We start from the raw sequence: 15,584 nt of genomic DNA, 5'->3' as shown, positions 1-15,584 counted from the left end.
TTACAGAATACTTTTCTGCCTCAACTCCTTTGTAGGAAAAGGCAGCAAATAAACCAACAATTTAAAAAACTACATGTATTTTTGAAAGTGTTGAAATTTACAAAGCACTCATTTCCCCAGCAATTCTATCTCTAGGAATTGATTCTGCAAATATACTCACATGATTTATGTATGGAGAGTAATTGCACGAATTTTTATAAAAGCAATAGCTGGAAATACCCTAACTCTATACAATTAGAGGGCTGGTTAAATAATTTTGTATAATCATGCTATGATTTGCCTCTGTGTATCTCTCAGATACATCATTAAGTAACACACAGAACAGGCAGCAGAGTATGTACAGTGGAACCTGAGATATTAAAAACATACACCCTCTCCTCACTTTCATTAAGGTAACATTGCATTTCTACAACTAACATTATTTGTTTTTCTATTTATTTATGGAAAAATGTATATTTGAAAAACCACAATGGCAGAAAAGCCTGGTTTGCAAGTACCCTTATTTTGAGACACTATTAGACAGTACATATGCAAACAGAGACTGCAAAGGAAACACAGTGAAAAGAGATCTGGCAAAGATGGATAGCTCAGTACGGGAATGGAGAAGAATGTAAAATACAAGTGATTGTATTTAACAACCAAAGAAATGCTAGGTGTTTTTTACCCGATAATTTAAAAAAGATACTAAAATTTACCCAAATCTGGTTAGATGATGAGAAAAAAGGTGGCACCAAGAAAAAAATATTTCCATGTCTCTTAAAGTTTACTGAAGTTCGGAGGTCTTTTTTTTTTTTTTTTCAAATATAACGTACTATTAGCACAAAAAAAATAATTCATTCAAACTTACGATAAACATATCAAAAATATAAAGTTAGGATAAAATTTATCAAAGTGATGATAATCAATTTGATCAAACTTTGATAATCAAAATTTATCAAACTTATAACAAATTAACTTTATCTCAGGACTCACATCATGGAGATTGCCCAGTGGCCAGACCCAGGTCACAAACCTAAACCTAAGTCAGTCTGCACTTCAGGGAAAACTTCTCACTGTCAAGGAAACCTATATATAGCAGTCACAGTCCTCCGATTCAGCTTTAGCTAGCGTAGCTAACCCCAGAAAATGACCGGCTAGCCTTGGAAGGAAATCCCTGACCTCCTCGCCAATCCTGCCCAGTTTCAGTGTTGCCTCTTCTAATGCTCTATAAATCTCACTGTTGCCCAAAACCCCTGGGGAAGAGGATGCACTGCTTGTGCGGATCTTGTACTCCCTATCCATGGATTGTTTTCCCTTGAGGGAAGGACATCAAACTCGTTGCTAAATTGTATTATTTTTGTCACTGGACACTTCCATAAAAAATAAAATAAAATAAATTATATACATATAATTTATATATTTGCACTAGGGCAAGGTGGAATGAATCCCTTAATCTCAACACATCACTCACATTCATTCACTTATATTGCAGACAGGGTCACATTTATACTGAGACTCTGGTTAGTCAACTTAAGTGTACAAAATGATTTCTTCAAAATAATTACACACATTTCTGAAACAGCAGAAGAGAATAAATTAGGGGTCAAGATGAAAAGTAGTCTTTATAAAGAGTTAAGGCTGGTTAAGAAGAAACATAGAACAAAGTATCTACAATGAGGAAAACCTGTTGAATTAAAAAGTACTTACTGAAATGTGAATGGCTTAGCAAAGAATATAAATGAAAGTACAATGGTCATTGCTTTTCTTCCTGTTGTCACTGTAGAGAGAGAATGGTTGGTTTAGTATGTGCCAACTATCTTGGTAATATTTTGGAAATCATTCATTCAACAAATATTTACAGAGTCTACTATGTGCCAGATTCTATGTGAGGTGAAAGGAAACAATGGAAAGCAAAAAACAAACAAGAAGTTATTGTTACTACTACTATGGAGTTTATAGTTTATTGTGTTTCCCCGAAAATAAGACCTAGCCGGAGAATCACCTCTAATGCATCTTTTGGAGCAAAAATTAATATAAGACCCAGTCTTATAAAAGATAAGATCACATCTTATATTAATTTTGGCTCCAAAAGATGCATTGGAGCTGATTGTCTGGCTAGGTCTTATTTTCGGGGAAACACGGTAGTAGGGGCAGAGTCATTAATAGATAAATGATAAAGTACAACTGTAATAATTGCTTGATGGAGGCATGTCATCCCTTAGACTTACTTTAGTAGAAAAGAAAGGCTGTCCCAAAGGAGATTCGATGAGGTAGAGCAAGCGTTATCCTTTAAAAGTAGAGATCTAAAGGCATAATTTCTGAATAGTGTTCATCTCTGGATAAGATGATGAGTAATCTTTACAATCCTCTTCACATGTGTGTATTAACTTTTACTTGTCCTTCAAGGTTATGACCTTGTAGTCTGCTATAAGGCTTGAAACCTTCCTTCTTCCCTTGTCCCACCCAGGTGGACAGGAATGGTGCATGTACCTCCCATTACAGCCTTCCCCAACTTTGCATTCTCACTGGTTAGCCTTCCACTAGACAGTACTTTTCCTGACTTCCTTGTCTTCCTGGTCCTTACATCTCAGACTCTATAATTCCCGGAATTTAATGTTCATGGCCCGAATGAATGAACACCAAATGAGACTGTTTTGGAACACGTGTCAGAGCCTTATTCTCCACATCTGTTTTTCCTTGTAGTTTAGTAAAAGGACCCCTATTTTAACATGGCACACCTCCCAGCCTCTCCTACAGCTAGGTGTGGTCATGTGGCTAGGTTCTGGCCAACGAAATTGTGAGCAGAAGTACTGTTTCTAGGAGTGTGATTTCTAGGATGTTTCCAGAAAGAGCAGGTGCGTCTTTCACCTTCTCTCCATCCCATTGCCTGGAATGAGGATGAAGGTGGCAGAGCAGACAGAAGCAGCCTAGGTTCCTAATGAGCGTGGAGACACCCCCCAGCTCAGGAGGCAGTATACACAGCACGTGGGTTAAGAGCACAGGTCTGGAGCCAGACTATCTCAGTTGGAATTCTGACTCTGCAACTTATTTGCTTGTTGACTATTGGGAAAATCACTTAAAATTTAATCTCCCTGTGCCTCACTTTACCTTTTGTAAAACGAAACAATAATAATGCCTAATTTATAAGATTATTTCAAGATTAAGATAAATAACGTCTGTAAAATACATAAAATGGCGGCTGGTACATAATAAGGGCTATGCACATGTTAGCTATAATTATTATTACCACCTCTGCGTTTCTTTTACGAGAGAAATATAACCGGCCCGCACCTTCAAGAGAAGAATGGCATCTCACATTCTCACATTTCTCTATACTTACCACAGGGCTCACTCAACACATACCGAATGATATCAGACCTTTTTTAAACAGTTATAGTGTTACAAGCATAACTGGAACCCTAAGTATATGAATTTGCAATCAGGGTATATGAATTTGCAATCTTTCTTGACTGCATGAGATGACTTGAAAGATTAGTAATACGGAATGATCTACAATTAAATTCCCTCTATCTACCGTTAGGGATATAAACTATAAAAATGACAGTCATATGTGAGCAAATAAAGATAAAAGTTAGGAAGCAAATATACTTCTAAGAAGGGAGAGGTATTTGTTCATTTGTTTAATTTACTCTGTAGTGTTAACATAAGTAGTCCCCTAAAACCATGGAAAATTAAAATCAGGTAAATGACTAATGTATGTATACATTATGGATGCAATTCTACAGATCTATTCTGGAGACTATCAAATCCATCAACCCATCACTATACAAAAGAGAGAAGTGAGGCCCAGGGAAGCGGAGAGACTTACTCTCCAGGTCACACGTCATTAAATGTCACAGCTGAGACTGGGCTCCACCCTCTCTGATGTCACAAGCCAGTGCTCTTCAAGACATGCCACATTGCTTCCAATCCTGGCTTCTGGGCTCTCTCCACACGGGAGATGCCAAGAGCATTCATCATCTGTGCTGTTCATTTGGCCAATGATACAGGTAGCACAGGGAGTCACCTGCTGCCCTCACTGGGCCTCACTTGTAGCCCCTCACCTGTTCCCCACTCCACCAAAGTAGAACTAATACAACTTCCATTCCTCTAAGGTGCGAGGAAAGGCCCTTAACAGAGCATGTGCATAATAATTATTAGTGAAAAGAGAAGCTCATCTGGTTGATGTCCTAGAAAGTGTACAAGATAAAGGTCCAAAAAGCATTGTTTAAAATACACCTGTCAAGTGCAACAAATCTGGAATGTTCAGTTAAAGTGTATAAAGGCAGCATTTTTCTCTGAAGGTATTCATCCCATTACACTTTTTAATAAAAACTTCTCTTCATGTATTTAAGTTACTATTTAGATAAATGTATATATTTGACTTTAAAATTAAAACCAACATCATTTTTCTCTAGAATTGTAAAGAAATACCATAAGCTAAGAAATAAATTGGTGAAATACGACAATTTTCTTTCTAATGAAGAGATGCTGCCGTTATCATTTACAAAAGAGCATCAGAGGAAATTTAAATGCTTATTTCATAATCTAAGCAAGTATATCATTCCTACCTGTTACAGCAAGAAGTGCACCAAAAATTTTAATCAAAGCCAGAACAAAGGAGATTCCAAAATACCCAGTGAGGGAAAAAAGGAAAGCATAACCGTAGGTCCGAATTAGATTCTGCAACATACAAGAAAGCCAGTTAGAAAAATGCAAAACAAACCCTGAGGTATTACAAATGAAATAAAACCACAGATTTTAATCAACTTCTTGAGCAATAATAAGCCATTCAACAACGCAGTCAAGCAAAGATTCTTATTTAGTTGTGATTTAATGGAAAAATAATGATGAAATTTAAAATCCACATATTTCACACCACGAGTGGCTTAAAAATTAACTTAGAGGGTAGAGCAAGGATAAAATAAATTTAAATATAAATCATTTCATTTCTGAAATAATTTCTGATCTGCATATAAAGGAGATATCAAATTACATAAAATAGTCTTTTTGAGCAAAGGGAATTAGAAATATAGAGAAAAACATTTAATGGAAGATGTTTATTTTTTAAAATGTTTTAGTGTTTACCTTTGAACAAAATGTTACTGCAGGGGCTAATCCATTAGTGCATGTCAATCCGAATAAAATATACACAAAACCGATTGAATACGAATACAAAACCTAGAGTAGATAAAAATAAAGTGGAAAAGTGCTATCAAACCAAAGGTGGAAAATGAAGGATTTTCAGTATGTGGCTCAATTTATCCACTCAGTTAAATTTGTAGAACAAAATACTTTTAAAATAACATCATTGTTTCAACATGGCTTGACTTTCTGGAACTTATGGTTGATTCTGTTTATAAGTCTACACTTTATTTTATGAACAACATAACACATCAGTATTGATCTTTCCATATATGGTTACATAATTACTCATTTTTTTGCCTGGCTTAATTACTGAATTCAAACCAGATTTTAATGTTGGGATTCTAAAAACATACATAAACAAAACAAAACAGAAAAACTTTAAAGCTACTTATTAAACATGAAAAAAACCCAAACATTAAGTTTGCAGAGACATTAAAATATAACGAAAATAAGCAGTATATGGCATATCTATTTTTTAATGTTCCAATTTTCTTACTAATCTTTCTGTCCCAGTTTATTATACTCCTAAGCACAATTAGCGTCAGAATCAAACTTAAGTACCTGCTATGTGTCAGGTGCTGTGCTAATAAAGCTCTACATGGATTATTCCACTGATTTCTCACAACCAACTGATGATATAGGTACTTTTAATCATCATTTCCCAATTTGCAGATAAAGAAACTGAAAATAGAGACATTAAGTCCTTTTCCCCGAATAAGAGCACTAGGAAAGCTAGGATGTGAACTGAAACCATCTTAGACCAGAGCCTATGGCCATAACCACTGCATTACATTAGCTTTCTAACTGCCTACACTTCCTTCATCCTCTCACCTTTACCTTATCTAGGAGGAGTGGTGATGACGATCAAGAAAACTCTGACCAAGATGAACGTCCCTGTGCTCCCAGGGACTCCTTAGAATATCCCCAGCCTGCTGACAAAGCCGCAGGCAAGGCCATTCCTTCCTGTATAACCTTTTAAGCAGTGTATTCTGTCTATCTAGCAGGGTGGTTGGCTCTAACATTAATGTAGACACACACACAGCAACTTTCCTATATACAAACACTGACCAGTTGGAAGGGATGTTGGAAGAAAACGCATTATTTGCAGTAACAATGGCAAAGAGATGAAACATCTACCAAGAACTTTAAAAGAAATATGCTGGACTTATATGAAGAAAACTTTAAAATCCAAGGGACATTTTAAAAAGAATACTTGAAGAAAAGGAAAGTCATACCTTATTCTTGGATTGAAAGAATCAAGGGTATGGATGCCATTCTCCCTAATTTAATTTATAATTCAATGCCATACCAATCACAATATCAATGGGATTTCTAGTTTATTTGGGGATATGAACACCAAGAATAACTACTGGTAGTAACATTCTGAAAAACAAAAGGAACAATGGTGGCTACTCCTAACAGATGGTAAACGTATGATAAAGCTGCTGTCATCATATGGTTCTGGTGCAGAAATAGATTCAACAGAATACAATTCTGAACTCTACGTTAGAATATGAAATAATAAAGACAGCACTTAAAGTAAGCTGAAAAAGTACATTATTCAATAAATGATACTGGGTTGAGTGGATAGCCATATGGAAGAAAACTGTTAAAAAGTTTTGGGTGGATCAAAGATTTAATAAAAGAGGAAATCACAAAAGTAGGAGACAACATGGGTAAAATTCTTAAACCTTTGAGTCAGGAAAGCCCCTTTCGGTCATAATACATAGCCAGTAGCCATAAAGGAAAAGATAAACTGGACCGCATAAAAACGACAAACTTCTAAATGGAAAATAATACCAAATACAAAGAGAGAAAAATGATATAGCAAAGGAGTTTTTAATATGTAAAAACCTATTAATCACTGAAGAAAAATTTATCAAATACTATACAATAAGCTATTAACAGTGGTAGTAGCATTTTTACATTTTACCTTCCTATGTTTGAATGTATTCCTTTCGTGAATGTGATAAACTAATTTAAAACTGCAATGCAACTTTTTATCATAACAATGTCATAAAATGAAGTATATCACCATTTTTGAGTCAGTCTGACTGAAGAAAAAAACACTCAAGTGTTTACCATTTCTGAGTTAGAAGCATTATGCAGTTTCATGGCTTTCTCTTGAACATTTCCAATGACCGCATCTGCACACAGCGCCAGGGAAATAAGGATCACACCTTCGAGAAGGCAGAAGAAAACAACCTCTTATTTAAACATATGAATGATAATCAAGATTTATCAGAGATTTAATTGGGCTAAAAAACAAAAGCACATTTTAAACCACATTTGTTCAGTAAAACCGAGTATTTTTATCCAAAACCAGTAAAACAGGCACTTAGATGATGTTATTAAAAAAGAAAAAACAGTAATTAACACTAATAAACTACATCAATGCTGTCACCATTACTGTGCTTCACTATCATGTCAAACAATAGCTCTGCTTTTAAACCAGATTATATGTTTGAAAGGAATACTGTATTAAACACATATAGAAGAAATTCTTAGATGATCTATTGGGATTGGTGGTTAGTCAGTGAATTAACAAAATCAGACTAGGAGGGAAAAAAAATCACTTAAAAAATTACCTATATTATTAAAGTGTTTAATTTAAAACACATAAACATACAAGCAGTGGCCACGGTCTTTTCCTTGAGTACGGGTCCCAACTAAAATTCTGCACCTTCTCCTTTGTTTAACACACATTCTCTATGATTTCCAAATTTTTATTTTTAAAAGTAACCAAAGCCTTAGGAACTTCTTAAACAATCAGGGAGCAGAATCCTTCCATTATTTTTATGCTATCCCCCAATTTTTACAGGTGTTTCACTCACACCTAATTCAATAGTGATTTTCTTGACTTATCAACCAAATTATGTCAATTAACTTAGTTTTCACAGAAACAATTCTGTCTTCAAACTCATTTTTGAGTAATTCATGTAAATATTTCATTACTGCATAATTATAATAACAGGTACAAATGGCCTGAACAAGTCCAGAAATCAACACACTCACAGAGATGTGCACATCTATCTGAGAAGCAGGGTCTTAACTGCAAGTGTGTAGGGCACTGGTCACCACTCATGGTGCTTTACAGAAAGAAGGAAAAGCAGCCTGGGTTATACCTGGGAGTCTGATGGAATTTAAGGGCGTTTTCTCTTTTCATTCTTTTAAAGGTACCGTGTTTCCCCGAAAGTAAGACCTAGCCAGACCATCAGCTCTAATGCGTCTTTTGGAGCAAAAATTAATGTAAGACCCAGTCTTCTTTTAATATAAGACCGGGTCTTTAATATAATATAATATAATACAATATAATACAATACAATGTAATATAATATAATATAATATAATATAATATAATATAATATAATATAATATAATATAATACCGGGTCTTATATTAATTTTTGCTCCAAAAGACACATTAGAGCTGATGGTCTGGCTAGGTCTTATTTTTGGGGAAACACAGTATAAGCAATCAAAGGTAGCAGAAATATATATATATATACACATACTTGCACTTGAAAATTTTCAAGTTTTCATACTTATTCTTCAATTTGACTTTTTATCATCTAACTTAGGTATGTATCACCTAATCATGCATTTTTATTCACATACTTGATTCTGAATGCTCTTTTACTTGTTTCAAATATCAAATCTGTCCTCAAAAGAAAGACTCGGTATTATTGAAGATTCTGAAAACAATGGCCTATCTCTGAAAAGGCTATATTGGAAGTCATTCCAGAAATGTTCTGAACAATGGCAACAGCATAAAATACTTCTATGAAAATACTGAATTGCATCCTTAGGGGAATGTTTTAAAAGGTAGACATGTATTTGAATAAGTCAATCTGATATATTTCCTTTACACATTCAAAGTTTGATTTATGTCTATCTTAACCATTTTAATAGTTTATCTAATTGTCTTTAGATAATATAGATCAGGGATTGTGACAAGTGGTCATCAACTCTTCTTAATGATGAAGTCTTGTTAGGTTTTAATTCTCTTAAAAAGAATATTTCCATGGAACGCAGAAAGGGTTAGTACTTAAGCTACAGTGAGAAGTTATAGAAGCCTCTTTCCATCGTTATCACGAAGACCATCATCACCCCCCCAACCCCACCACGCGTATATACTTCCACATCCATCATTATATCATCTCATTCTATCTTCTCACTACCATTGTGTGAGGCCAAATTATCTCTGTTTTATAAGTGAAGCACAAAGGGACCTGGCCATTTAGTCATGGTTATATATTTTTTAAGTGATTCAAAAAGAATTGGAAGCCATGTTTCTGCAAATTCTGTGTGTTCTCTAAAACTGAGTTTTCATAATTAGAAGAGTCAAGTTCCTAATTTTCAAATATAATCTTCCTTTTAGATTTGCCGACATGAAAACAATTGTTTCTAAAAAGCGTAAACCATGTTAGAAACATCTGCAAGTGTAAGCTCTCGGAGTAAAACTCACTGAAGTAATGATCCCTTGCACTCTGAAAGACCCAAGGTGTAAGTAGAGTAAGAGGTTCTACCAGATCTTCTGGTTGGTAAAGGGCTGCTCCAAAAGGCTGAACTGGTTACACTTCAACCTATCAATGTAACCTGGTTAATTAACAAGGTTAGTAAGGAAGGCTGACTAACAACTGGTAAGAATAGCACAACTGCTGTAAACGGTTTTCTTCATTATACAATACTTGTGTCCTCACAAGTAATTATACTTACTATACTTAGTACTTGCTGATATATACATATATATTTTTTCTATTCTCTCAGAGTTCCTTTGAAGACTTAGATATTTTAAAAATTATTTTTGTCAGGCTAGGAGATGTGATACTAAAATAATCTTATGAGTAAAATTCAGTAGTTAAGAATAACAATATATATGTAAACAATTTCTCCAGTCTTTAAAATGAAAAAAAGATTCCAACACATATTTTTTATTTGTATTTATTTTGAAACATACTATGATACCTATACTGCTTGTGAAAAATCTAAAATTAATTTACAAAATTCCATATGGCATACTATGAGGAAACTATTTATGGCAGAAACTTTAAGCATGTGAAGGTTATGGCCATATTTATATCACCCTATTTAATACTGAAGCACAGCATAACTGTCCGTCTTTAACTAAAACGATGACAAGTAAATGTGTAAATTCCAATTTTCTTTTAAAAAAGAGAATAAAAACAATTATTGTGATTCTCCTATGACTCATGCGTATATTTCCAATTCAGCCCATAAGAAACTGATCTATCATGTACCTGACAAAAGATTTTGACTGGGCAAATACATGAGTCCTAAAAAACAACTGTTATATTTCCAGAGTTGTAATATTTTTACTACAGCTTATTTGGAAAGTCTGAAAGCTTTATGTTAGATATAAGAATGATAGATGTCACACCATCATTTAAAATTCTTATGAAACTAAAAATTCTTACTCTAAACCAAACTGCCTACAAAATCTAGGAAGGCGGTAAAATTCCTTACCTGTCAGGTTGAAATTTGGTGCAATCGTGCTATCAGCTAGGGTAAACCATATCAGACCAAGGCTCATGCATACTGCGGCAGACACATCTGCAACATTGTAACGCTTTCCTGTGTAAAACATTAAGTTAACCTTATTATGCAAATACCCACCTAGCATAGTTTTTGATCTATGTCTTTAACCAAGTTGAGCAGGAATCTGCTTATATCCAATATCAAAAACATGAAAAATACTTTAGGTCAAGGCATGAGATAGTCACAGAAGGGCTACTGAAAATTAAATTACCAGTGAGTACCAATATGTCCTTATAAGTTAGATAATCAGATTTTATCTGTTGTGGTAGTGAGTAAATATGAACATTTAAAAGGTCTGTGGAAATCAGTGCCTCTTTTTCTTTATGAATAATATAAAGCTATGAATTTTCTTATAGTTTGTAAGTTTACAAAGTAAGCAGAGTAATTATCCAGGTTATCTCACTGTTTTATTTGCAAATACCATCATCAAATAACTTCTAGGTTGCTGAGGATTAACTTATTTTAGAATATCCACATTTATTTTAAATAAAGAAACCATGTACAGTAACTTTTTGGAAGGCTTATAAGGAAATATTATACATGCTAGTCAGTTATGACATTAAATGTGATTTTTAATAGGGATTGAGATTATTATTTTTTCCTGCACTTATCCTGAACTTACACATGAATTAGTTGACATACACATTTTCATTGTAAAAGGCTTTTTTGGGAAGGCATCCAAGGCATAAAATGAAGTCAGGCTAAGAACGTTAGTGATACGGAAACACTTGATTATGAAAACATGAATATTCCTCATGGCAATTATATGAACAAGAACCTATTCTGCTGCCTATTGCTATCACTACCGCCTCTTTTACTGCTGCTTCCACACAACTTGTATCTTGGTGGGGGCTCTAGGCCAAAGTACACGGTGGTTTAGAACTCTAGACATAATTTTTATTACCACAATAGCTTATGAGTCATCTCTAACTCTGCCTGTATTCAAGAAGCCAGCAGAGTTGGTAAACAGGCAGTTCTGCTTCATATGAGAATTGATCATTTGTACAATGAAGATAAAGAGTGGAGCCCTGAGGGTAGAATGAAAGAGTTGAAAAAAGGCGCTTTCCAGATACTTCTGAGGTAGGCCTTCAATATGTGAGTATATTAATTGTGGAATCATAGTAGATTCCAGGTTAAGAGAATAAAACAAAATACTATTTTTATTCTACCTGATTTCAAATTGTTGATTTCAGATACTAAGGTATATCACAGAAGTATCAGCGTTTTTATATCTTATTTATATAAGATAGCACTCAGAATTGTCACAATATCTAGAATGTTCATTAAAAATATGACCCGGAGTTTAACGTTTTTCCTATGCTAGATGCTGTAACATATCCTACTGGTTTCAAACAGTATGAAAATACGTCATTACTGTACCTTGAATAAAAACTCCTCCTAGCATAACAGGAATCAATTTGCAGCACTTGAAGATGACTTGGGTAGGGTAGTTCAGGTAACCCAAGGAAGTGTTTGATAGCCCCATAGTACCCACAGTTAAAAACGCTATTATCATGTAGGTTTTTCCTGGTATTCTGTAAAAGACAATTTTTAAAATCTTCATTTTGGGACCCAATTCATGCTATTGTTAGATTATGTGTTTAAAAATGTGTAAATGTCTAATTACATTTATTTCTGTTTAATATTTTGGAAATATTGGTAAAATATCACCATTTTTAGTTATAACAGTATAATTATATAAAAGAATGTTGGTAAAATTGACAATTCATCCTTAATCGTAAGTGAGAAGTCTCAACTGTGTGAAAAGGTAGTATATGAAAAAGTTAGATTCTTACTGAAGGTATAAGATATGAATGTTTTTTTTTAACAGTAGTTCTAGCTATACATAAAAATTATCTTGATTAAATTTAGAAAAAAAGTTGAATTTTAAAAAAATATTGATCTCTATGATGGTAAAAGGCACCTTAACTAATTTTTAATTTCTAAATTGTTGTTCTGTTTCCTAATTTTCCATCTAGCATTAGGGAAAATACATCCATCTATTCTGCTGGAGTAACCTGAGCAGACTTTCTCTAGAAAAAGTACATGGTGGTTTAAAACTCTACACAAAATTTTTATTACCACAGTATCTTATGATTCACCTCTCTGTCTGTATTCTATAAAATGTTAAAATAATCAACTTTCAGATGATGACTCTGACTCTCTCCTTATGATCACGAATCTTCTACTTTGGGTTCTTTGTGGATTTCCTATAAGAGATTCTTAAATTTGGCATCTTCAGAATTTTGAGCTGTCACTGCAAGCATATATGCCCACTTTGACTAGCTATTTAATGGTCTGAAATAATAATCTCGTACACTGGTTTGACTAACACAGGAAGCACTACCCACATAATTAGATTATGGTTCGTACTTAGATCTAGTTGCATTTTGGGATTTATGTTCATGTTTAAATCAAGGCAACAAAATTCTTTTAACATTTTTAATATGGCTAGATGTAAGGCAAGATAATTTACTGGGAAAATTCAATGAAAGTGCATCATTTCCACTCAATTTTCAATTTTGAGGCCTTTTCCTACATTACTACTTAAAACAGGGGTCAACATTTAAAACTCGTATCTATCCAGAGAAATCCAAAACACTAATTCAAAAAAATTTATGCATCCCTATGTTTACTGCAGTGCCATTCACAACAGCCAAGACATGGAAACAACCGAAATGCCCATTGGTGGATGATGGATTAAGAAACTGTGGTACACTTATACAATGGAGTATTACCCGGCCATAAAGAAGAATGAAATCTTACCATTTGCAATGATATGGATGGACCTAGAGAACATTCCACTAAGTGAAATAAGACAGAGAAAGACAAATACCATGTGATCTCACTTATATGTGGAATCTAAAGAAAAGAATAAATGAACAAACTAATCAGAAACAGTCTTAGAGATAGAGGGAAAATTGAGGCTTGCTGGATTGGGGTGTGGGGTGAGAATGAGGAAGAAGGTGAGGGGATTAGAAAGCACAATCAGTAACCACAAGATTGCCACAGGGATACGAAAATCAGTTTGGGGAATATAATCAAGAATGTTGTAGAGATTTTGTAGGGTGTCAGATAGACACTTGTCTTATTAGGGAGACCCCTTCAGGGATGGGGTAGCTGCCTATACACATGAAGCTGAAGCTAAATAATAATGAACATCAACTATAATTTAAGAGATATATATATACATATATATATATGTGACTATATATGTATATATAGTCACAAGAAGTGGAGTACAGCATTAGAAATAGAGACAATGGAAATGTAATGGCTGTGTGTGATGTCAGAGGGGTAGTAGGAGGGGGGGTCATCACTTTGTGAGGAGTATAAACGATAAATGTCTATTACATTGTTTTGTACACCTAAAACTAATAATAATAAAAAAGAAACAAGCAAAGAAAAAAATCCACATGGAAATAATCTGGCACGACTGTATGCATCTGTGTACAAACACTGATTTTTATGCTGCTTGTGGGGTTTACCCCTCAGTGCGGTTATCAGGGAAGGAGGACAGCATCGCTGCCTAGGCAATGATATGTCACAGTCAACAGTGTTCCAAAGAGAAAAAAATCAAACCAGAAAAATTGCAAGGAATGATGATTAGAAGAGCAGCATAGTACAGGTAGGGAAAACAAACAAACAAACAAACAAACAAAAACAACCCGAAACACAGGAAACCTAAATTCAAATGGCTCAATTCTCAGAGCGACTTGCTATATGATCTCACGAAAGTCCCAGCGGTCCTTTGGGTCCCTGCTTTCTGTTGGTAATTGATGAAGTTAGATTTCAGCATCTTGCTTCTAGGATTCTCGTTTCTTTTTAACAGCCCAACTGCTTACTTCCTTAGATATGGTGGGGGAAATTTTAATTTTACAAAGCCCCTTCAAAATCAATTTGACAGATCTCCTTTATTAAAAACTCACAAAGTAATTAATAATAAAGTTACAAGGTTATCTATGCTGAACAATAACTAGTAGTATACTTAGGGTATTACAGTTTACAATGTGCTTTACCACACATTACATTTGATCCTCAAAATAAAACGGAATTTAAGAAACTTCCCTGACGTCTTGACAGTGTAAGAGGCTATGCAAGACTCAAAACCATGTTTTCTGACTCCAAATCCTGTACTTTCAAGTACACTTGTATTCATATAAACAGGAAGAAAGAAAAAAAAACTAAGCAAAGGTCTAAAGAGCAGTGCCACTTAAATTCAGGGATGGGTATATACTCAGAAATAAAATATATGGTTAGGCATATTTTCATTGTAACATACCTTTGAAGACTTTTTCTAAAGTAGTTTTTCATGTGCTTTGGAATGAAAAGGTTTCAATTCATAATTGTATTTGTTATACACCTATAAATTCTTGTACCAAATTCCTTCACTTACGTTTATTTTATTTTTTTCCATTACCAAGAAGGATTTATTTGGGAAAAGGAAAAATGACTGCAACACAGCACATACAGACGCAGCAAGTCATGTGCAGTCTCCCTTCACTTATGTTTAAACAAACACAAATGATGTTCTCTTTAACTATGTATGGTCATGTGGTTTAAAGGTTGGGGTAAACATGGCTCGAGGCCCAATCTCCATCTCATCTGGGTAGCTGAGTGGTCTCATGTTGAGCAGGTGTAATTTCTTTGTGCCACTTTTCATTTAATGGAGACAGCATTAGATTCTTTTACTTTAGAAGCAATCATAGGTCCAGCAGTTTGCAACAGGTAATGAATCATCAGGCTTCCCTATGTATTTGTCGTAACAGATACCGGTATATTTAATTATTTCCTATTCTATCACCTATGGCTCAGTCTTACAGATTTTAGAGCATGAAAATAATGAAGAAGATATCTCGGATTCAAACATTTTTAATATCACTGCTGTAACAATTTATT

The 15,584-nt window shown here is 34.3% G+C and overlaps 1 protein-coding gene across 13 annotated transcripts in view; it reads right to left on the bottom strand.

Annotated features, from left to right (window-relative positions):
• SLC35B3 (solute carrier family 35 member B3) overlaps positions 1-15,584 on the bottom strand; it is a 38,733-nt gene that overhangs the window by 13,757 nt on the left and 9,392 nt on the right. For all 13 annotated transcript variants that reach the window (XR_012497329.1, XM_074335253.1, XM_074335246.1 and 10 more), the window contains 6 exons: positions 12,066-12,220; positions 10,614-10,721; positions 7,210-7,307; positions 5,068-5,160; positions 4,551-4,662; positions 1,687-1,756 (listed from right to left, as the gene is read on the bottom strand). Coding sequence is in view for 12 of the 13 variants with exons in the window: in XM_074335253.1 (XP_074191354.1) it covers positions 1,687-1,756; positions 4,551-4,662; positions 5,068-5,160; positions 7,210-7,307; positions 10,614-10,721; positions 12,066-12,220 (636 nt within the window). In the remaining variant the exon portion in view is untranslated. The remainder of the gene's footprint in view (positions 1-1,686; positions 1,757-4,550; positions 4,663-5,067; positions 5,161-7,209; positions 7,308-10,613; positions 10,722-12,065; positions 12,221-15,584) is intronic.

This window comes from Rhinolophus sinicus, linkage group LG06 (genome assembly GCF_036562045.2).
Source record: "Rhinolophus sinicus isolate RSC01 linkage group LG06, ASM3656204v1, whole genome shotgun sequence".
NCBI lineage: Eukaryota > Metazoa > Chordata > Mammalia > Chiroptera > Rhinolophidae > Rhinolophus > Rhinolophus sinicus.
This window is presented reverse-complemented; position numbering and strand designations above follow the sequence as displayed.